Source organism: Volvox carteri (genome assembly GCF_000143455.1).
Source record: "Volvox carteri f. nagariensis unplaced genomic scaffold VOLCAscaffold_79, whole genome shotgun sequence".
In the NCBI taxonomy this organism is placed as follows: domain Eukaryota; kingdom Viridiplantae; phylum Chlorophyta; class Chlorophyceae; order Chlamydomonadales; family Volvocaceae; genus Volvox; species Volvox carteri.
The window spans coordinates 229998-238227 of NW_003307622.1; the positions used below are offsets into that span (position 1 = coordinate 229998).

Consider the following 8230-nt stretch of genomic DNA (forward strand, 5'->3'; position numbering starts at 1 on the left):
CTTCATATTCTTAACAGTTTGAGGGTCTTGGGGTGGGGGGAGGGGAGGTTGGGAAGGGAAATGAAATGGGGGCTAAGGGGTTAATGGAGGGAGGGAAGGGGGGGGGGGTAACGCAGGAAAAGAGATGGGTTGGGGATGAGGGAAGGTCTGGGGGTTAGCTGTTGGAGACAAGATGGAGGTTGCAGGGCGCGTGTGTATGAATGCCGCTGGGTTAACAAGCCTCAAACCCCCCCCCCAAAATACACAGACATACAAATATACGCACGAACACACCTGTCGCTGTGATTCAAAACCCGGCGTCAGGGCCCCAAACACGCACGTGTCGTGCCGTACCACTCACCTCGGCTCGTTTAGATACGGTAAAGAGTCCGTCTACATTACCCGAAGTGAAACCCTTGAAATAGAGCCTCGACCCGCCCAATCTATGTGTGTATGATGGCTCATGCCCTCCACACCCTCCCCCGCGCCCTCCCCCTCTCCCCCCGTCCTTCGTCCTGGACCGTGCGTGTATTTGACCACGTCATTCGACAACGACCCAACCATAAACCACCTCACGCGATGATTTCCACGTCGTCACATGACGGTGTCGAACTCCACGATGGCGGCGCGTGAACATAATGCCGTACATTTGTACGGCGAATGTGCGTACGACAGCGGACGAGACGATTCGTAGCTGGTGCAATGATTCCAAAACGTCTCACTCAGACTACCGACAGATGTTCATCCTCGGCGGGGCTGGACAAGGTGTCGTACACACCATCCAATTTAGTCCCTTGCCGCTGCCGTCCTCAATGCCGCCGCCGCCACGGCCGCCGCCGCCGCTACCTCGTCCGAAGACCCCCAACGGCAGCGGCGCTGACGTCGACGCCGAGACGCCAGTCGTCGATTTCACGGCGCCCTCCGTCACCAGCCTCGCAACCGCTGCTTTTGGTACGAACGCGCTGTCGGCACCGTCGCGCGATGGTGGCGGCGGCGGCGGCGTTGCCACACCGGACACACCCGCTAGCGCGCGTGGCAGCGCCGCCGGCACATTCCCAGCAACGGCCTTCAGAGGCGATCGTGACAATAACCACCATAACCATAACCACCACCATGTGCTATTTGGCGGTGGAAACGGCCGCAGCAGTGCCGGCGGCGACGATGATGAGTCAGTGGAGGATGTTCATGGCGATGTGCCCGTGATGGCGTACTCGTGTGGCAAGGGTATTGTACGGCTATGGTCGCCGCTGAAGAAGCGGCAGGTGGGGCCCATCGGGCAAGGGGGGGGGGAATTGAATGTGTTTGAAAGGAGGGTTGTGTGTGTATGCGTGTGTGTATACCTTCGCGTGTGTATGCCTTCGCGTGTGTCTGTGTGTTTTAGTGAACTGAGCCGCGGGCAGCGGCTCTGGCGAGCATGACCCCAGGAGTCTGTGTGTCCGGTGGTTAATAAGTATACACCTGTCATCCCCTTTCCAACCAACCCATTAACCAAACCAACCGATTAACCAACTCATTAACAACCAGGTGGGCTTGCTACGCGGCCTGGAGGGCCCTGTGAACAGCCTCAGCTTCAGTGGAGACGGCAGATTGCTGGCATCTGCAGATCAATCAGGTACGGAAAAGTACGACATGATACGACATGGCAGCTGGCAAGCTAGCCAGCGAGGCACCCCGCCGCCACCCCGTTATGTCCAGCTCCAGTTCTATCTCTTGTCCGATTACGAGCATTTTCATCTCCAATGCAAGGACTCTCCCTCCGACGTCACCCTTCACCTCACAATGCATACCAGGCACCTTGAAACCCGTTTGACACGTTTTTCCCCCCTCCCCGGGGGCTGCCCCCCCCCCTTCCCCCCTGGCCCCCCCGCATTAAACCCCGGGCCCCACATGACTCCCCCGGGTTCCCCCCAACCCCGCAGCGTAAACGTCGCCATGTCATATTCCGTGATGCATTATTTAACCCCATCCCTCAATCCTTTCTTTCCTTCCTCAAACCCTTCCCCCCCCCGTCCCCATCCCTCCCATTAAGCATTTAACTTGTAACTTGTAACCAATTAAGCGCCCCTTCCTGCCCTCATCTCCCTCCCTCCCTATCTACCTACCTACCTGCCTACATACGTACGTACATACATACAGACCCCGGTGTGGTCCGTATCTGGGATGTTGGCGGCGCCTCCGTGACCCGGCCCCTGGACTGCTCCCCTTCCTCCGGTGCGGGGGGCTTGCCTCTTCGGCAGGGGGTGGAGCTCCTCGCGCTGTCACCGGACGGAAGCAGGCTGGCGGCCGTGTGCGGTGAGCGGGTTGAGGGGGGTGAGGGGGGAAGGGAGCTCGGGGGTGGGGGGGACGAGAGAGGGGAAAAGAGGGGAAAGGAGGGGGAAAGAGGGGCCGGGTACAATCGCGGATTTCAACAGGGAGTTGCGTTCGTTCGTTAAGCGAACGGATCCCAAGATTGTGTCTCATGTATTGTTGACCTTTGGTCAAACACCATCCCCCTCTTCATCCCGCATGTGCTCATGACACACACGCAGCTTCTATACACATTTCCACTCGCCCCTCCACACCATCCTTCCCCCCACCCCCCCACCCCCTACCTCCCCGGGCAGCCGACGTGTCCAAGGAGAGCGTGCGGGTTATTGACGTATTCACGGGGCGCCGTCTCGCGGTGATGGGTCCCCAGGGTGCGGGGGGCCACGAGGGGAAGATCAATTCGGTGGCGTGGAGCTGGGACAGCAGCAGGCTGGCCACCGGTAAGGGGAGGGGGAAGGGCGGAAGGAGGCCAGGAAGGTGGGGGGGAGGAGGAAGGGGGCGATTACGTTAAGGAGATAGGGATAGGGACGGGGGTGCAAAAATTGGAAAGGAACAGTTGCTATATATATATATATAGATAGATATAAATAGATAGATATAGATAGGTATAGATAGATAGACAGATGTAGATAGATACATAGGTAGGTAGATAGATAGATAGATGTAGATAAGATGCATATATATATATATATATAGAGAGAGAGAGAGAGAGAGAGGATGGAAAGCAGCTGCGGGGGTAGTTGAGTGTGCGTGTGGGGCCCCGATGGGGGGGTCCTTGAAGGGGGGACGGGGCGTTGTGTGCCGTGTTTGGGATCCGTACAGCTCAACACGTGCGGGTATGCGCTGCCCCGGGAGGCATCTTGCTGTGATTCGCTCTGCTATGTGTGCATATTTGCGGCATGTTGTACGGCACGCGACATTCTGAAATGTTTGAATTGCCAGCCACCAGCCGCAAATCCTGCGAGCTGCTTTTTGGGGATTTCTTGTTTGACCGATGATGTACCATCATTACTGCTGCTGCCGCTGCTGCTGCTCATCGTGATGACGGTGATGGTGACGGTGATGCCCCTTCAGGTTCTGACGATCTGACGGTTAGAGTGTGGTACGTGGGCAAGCCGACAGCGGCCCCCAGCGACCCGCTCGCCGCTGCAGCGGCCATCGTGGCAAATGCGACGGCGGCGGCCCGTCCGGTGACGCCGCCACCACTGACACCGCCACCACCGAACAACAACTGGCATCTATCCAGAGATGACGATATGAGCGCGAGTCGCCACCTCATTCGCCCGCCCCCAAGTCCTAATGAGGGGTCGACAAGTGTGGTGGCTAGGGCCAGGACGGCTGACGGCGCCGCCGCTGCGACGGCGGCGGCGGCGGTGGCGGCGGCTGACGACCCGTCGGCGGCTTTTCCTTCGGGACCTCTTCGCCCTGGGCACTGTCAGCTCGTGCTGGAGGGACACCACCGCAAAGTACAATGTGTAACATGGGCGCACAACGGCAAAAAACTTGCGTCAGGAGGATGTGAGTATGACTTAGATTACACTGTGGGCCGCGAGAGCCGGGGGCCGAAGCCGAAACACAGCGCAAGGGTCGGGAGCACACAGCACAAGTCGGTTAGTCTTGTGAGTATGTATGTATGTATGTATGCATGTATGAAGCTGTACTGTACGACAGCGTATGTACACATGGGCGGCCCACAAACGTACACGGGCGTCGTACATATATGGACCGCATATGTAGGAGCCCATGCGCCATGGGCTATGTCTAATAGGCTATATACATGCGGCACATGTGGACAGCTATATGCCCAGTAGTGATGGCGTGTTGTGGCACGTTGTGTCGTGTACGGTTGCCCCGTCCCGTCTCCCAGGGCTCATCTCTGTGGTGAAGCTATCCATCGACATTCCCCCTTTCCCCCCCCCTTTTTTCCCTCGTTCTCACCCGCCAGATGACCAAATGATTCGCATCTGGGACAGCGCCACCGGGGAGCAACTTAACCTCATTTACCAGGCGAGAAAAAAGGCTTTTCTTTGTCTGTCTGTCTGCCTAATGAATAAATGTATATTTGTTGGGAGTGGTAGAGTGGTGTGTGTGTGTGTGTGTATGTGTGTGCGTGTGTGTGTGTGTTTTCCGCAGCTGGGAGCTCCAGTGCTGGGACGTTGAAGTGGGAAAGCGATGTGGTTGTGACGAGTGCTTCCGGTATGGAGTTTTCAGTTTTTAGTTGTTTCTGTTTTTTGTTTGTGCTGATGTACGGCATATTGCGTATGCATGCTGCTTCCACCTAAAAAGAGAACTCATCCTCTACCCCTTCCACCCAGCTCTCCCCTCACCTTCCTTTCTGCATGCATACATACATACGCGCACGCAGGTCTCCTGGGTTTCAGCTCTGGCCTTTTCCCCGGACGATGCGCGCTTGGCATCGGGTGCAGGTACGTACGGCACAGTACGGCAATGACACATGTACGAGCATGCGGCCGGCCCCATTCCCACCACTGCCAGATTGCTACAACCAGTACGGCAGTAGCAAGATGTATTTCCCCTGCTCTTACGCGCAAGTGGGTCCTCACCCTGTGTCAAAACCCGAGACACCTACCATCCCCGCCAAATCCCCGTCCTTCCCCCGTCCTTGCGCCACTGTCGTGTCGTGGAAACCCCACACCACGAACCCAACCGAATACCCCCCAGCCATCCCCCCGCCCCAATCCCCCCATCCCCCTTCCCTTCATGCCAGGCGGCAGTGCCGTATACATTTTCAACTCCAGTACCGGAAAAAATTTGGCGGGATATTCTGGACAGCTGCCTGGGGGCGGCGGTGCAGGAGGCGGTGGAGGAGGCGGCGCAGGAGGCGGTGCAGGAGGGGCCGGAAACGAGGCGACGGCATCAGGTTCCGGAGCGGCCGGGCCCGGGAAGTCGGCGCCTGCGGAGGGTGGTGGCGGTGGTGGTGATGAGAGCTGGATGACGGCCCTGAGGTTTAAGTGAGTGGATGCTGTGAAACCCTAGGACACCCCGGGGGGGAGGTTCTGGGGGCCATAGGGCTTCCACTGACTGACGGACTGACGGACGGACAAACGGACTGACTGAGGAGTCTTTCTCGTCCACTTTCGTAACGCTCCTTACCCGCCCACCCCCAAAAGCCAATCCCGTCGCACCCAGGCGGACCAACGCTCCTTAAAACCCCCCTTTAACCCCCCCCTTCCTAACCCCCTTTAAAACCCCCTTTAACCCCCCCCTTCCTAACCCCCTCCGCCACACACACACATGTGTTTTTTTCCTTTCGCCCTTCCCCCTTAACTCCTCCCTCTTCCCGAACCCATTCATTCTCCTCAGTCCCGACGGCACGATTTTGGTTTCTCGCGACTTGCACTCCCGCGTCACGCTATGGGATGTGAGTGGACCGGCCCGCTTGAAACCGCTAAGGGCGCTGGAGGGAGCCTTCAGGGATGCGATTTTCTGCCCCAAATCAGGAGACTTGCAGCTGTACGACCTTACAGGTACGACAGGATGTACGATGGTGGCTATTACGACGTAATAGACTGTCATGGCAACTAGGACATGTGTCTTTTGTCCTGCCGTACGTTGTTCTGGTCAACACGAAACAACTCAACCCGGTTGCCGGGTTGCTTCCAGCTGCCGTGACAAGCTACGTCTGCATGTACGTCTGCATGTAAGTCTGTATATGCATTGCATAACTCCTGTCCCCTCCCCACCCTTCCCAATTTCCCTTGGAAAGAACTTTAGCAGCACACGATTCGGTCACCGGTTGAGTTGCCGGTTTCCTTTGCACATACATATATACATACATAAACACACCCGTCACTTTCCCCACCTGCCCCTACTTTCCATCCTTCTTACGAGACCCCCTGCATGACCCCAAACCCCACTGTCTGTAACCCGCACCCTCCTAAACCCTCCTCCCCCCCCAGCTACTGGCGCGCTGGTGGTATCCGCCATCCCCTCCGGCTCGCTGCCCCTGGGCCGCGTCGTCCCTCGCGCCGTGGCTCTGAGTCACCCGCTGTTGCAGTTCCGCGGCGTGGCGGTGGACAGTGCGGTCAACCACAATGCGGTGGTGCTGCTGACGGCGGACAACAGGTGGGGGGGTGCTGGGGTGGGGGGGTGCTGGGGGGGTTGGAGGGAGGTGGGGGTGCTGGGGGGGGTTGGAGGGAGGTGGGGGTGCTGGAGGGGTTGGAGGGAGGTGGGGGTGCTGGGGGGGGTTGGAGGGAGGTGGGGGAGGTGGGGGTGCGGGTCAGTGACGTGTGTGGTGAGGGAGTAACGAGGGGAGGAGAGGAATGGGCGAGGGGTGGGGTGGTTGTGGGGATCGAGATGGGGTGAATGATGGGTGAGGGTGAGCAGCGGGTGTTGTGTACGGATGCGTTGGGGGTCGGCGGAGGGGAAATACCCAGCGGGGAACCTAACCCTCCCCACGTCACATACACACGCTAATACACAGCACGTCACAGCACATCACAGCACATCATGATGCCGCCAAATTTCCTGACAGGGCGTTCTTCTTCGTAAACGGCGAGCACCTGGCAGCTGTACGGCAAGAGGCTAGTCGTACCGGACGTGCGGCCAGTGCTGCAAGCAGCAGCGACAACGTTGGCATTAACCAAGGCGGTGGCTGGGCGATGGCGGCCTTTGGCAGCGGCGGGGAGTCGCCGGCGGGGGTGTTTAGGATGACAGGTGTACGGCAATAGTCGTACATGTACCTATATCCGGGGTGATCATATTGTGGGTAATCCCAATAATAATATTGGTGATGGCGGGTGGGACGGCGGCAGGAGGGGGCTGGGGGTGCCACCCTGCGGTTGACATAAGCTTCGAGGAGGAGGAGGCGTGAGCCGCATACAGTACGACATGTACGACAATGACGTCATTCCTTCGCATGGGTTGACCCGGCTTTTTGCGTTGTTCCTGGGACTGTTATCTTAGGTCCCACGGAGGCCGCGTGTGCGGGGTTTTTGTATCCCCCTGTTCCCCCCACCATCATTCCCCCCGACACCAACACCCACCGTGTCACCAATACATACTTACTTACATACATTCATACAGTGATCAGACAAATATGGACGTAAATTATTTGAGGTGTACTACTCGCGGCATGGTGGGATAACAGGTTAGTGGTGGGCGCGCGGGATATCCCAACTATATCAATGTGTGTACGGAACAGTATAATATGTTGCTCGCTGTCGTGCTATGCCGTAATTGCGCTTTGCTCTTTGTGCTGTGATACGCTTTGCGTGTGGTGTGCCGGTTCGTGCAGTTGATCCCGGGCTTTCCGTCCAGGAATACACATATCGGTTATGCAGTATATGATTATATTGTTGTACGAAAGGCGGCTCATGCGGTATGCATACTTTTTATATCTGTGTATGTGTGTATGTGTGTATGTGTGTATCTGTGCATGTGTGTGTGCATGTGTGTATGCGTGTGTATGTGTGCATGTATGTGTGCATGTGTGTGTGCATGTGTGTGTGTGTGTGCATGTGTGTATGCGTGTGTGTGTATGTGTGAGAGTGTGCGTGCGTGTGCCTGACGGTGCAAGCGATATTAACACAGGAGGTACGGTGTGTATTTTGTGTGTGTGTATGTATATGTATGGAAGTGTGTTTTCTGTGTGCAGCATCACCAGAGAGGAGCGTTTTTTTGCCGTACAAGGCACCTAGCCCTTCCCTCCCCCACCGGGAGCTTGGCATGGATAGAACTGCGGTGTCTCCTCTTCTATGTCCCCGTGTACGACGCCTTGTACATAAATTATTACCGCTCTCCGTATGCATGTCTGGGCGCATTGGATGGGAGGGAGGGAGCGTGTATGCGTTTGGTATGGGCGGGGGTTGGGGTTGGGGAACTGAACCCTGCTGCTGCGGAATGGATGTAGATGTGCGGCTGCTGGGCTGCAGGACGTTGCCTGTTTGGCGGATGGGTGGAGCACGGGAATGGTGATCGGTGA

General features: G+C 57.3%; 1 protein-coding gene across 1 annotated transcript in view; it reads left to right on the plus strand.

Moving 5' to 3' along the window:
- The window catches only part of VOLCADRAFT_98915 (uncharacterized protein), a gene marked incomplete at both ends in the record, with an annotated part of 22116 nt that extends 13886 nt beyond the window's left edge, over positions 1-8230 (plus strand). The window contains 12 exons of the mRNA XM_002957744.1: positions 655-1241; positions 1504-1591; positions 2116-2271; positions 2583-2726; positions 3361-3804; positions 4232-4368; positions 4652-4712; positions 5015-5258; positions 5611-5774; positions 6207-6372; positions 6731-6963; positions 8181-8230. Of these exons, the coding sequence (XP_002957790.1) occupies positions 655-1241; positions 1504-1591; positions 2116-2271; positions 2583-2726; positions 3361-3804; positions 4232-4368; positions 4652-4712; positions 5015-5258; positions 5611-5774; positions 6207-6372; positions 6731-6963; positions 8181-8230 (2474 nt within the window). The remainder of the gene's footprint in view (positions 1-654; positions 1242-1503; positions 1592-2115; positions 2272-2582; positions 2727-3360; positions 3805-4231; positions 4369-4651; positions 4713-5014; positions 5259-5610; positions 5775-6206; positions 6373-6730; positions 6964-8180) is intronic.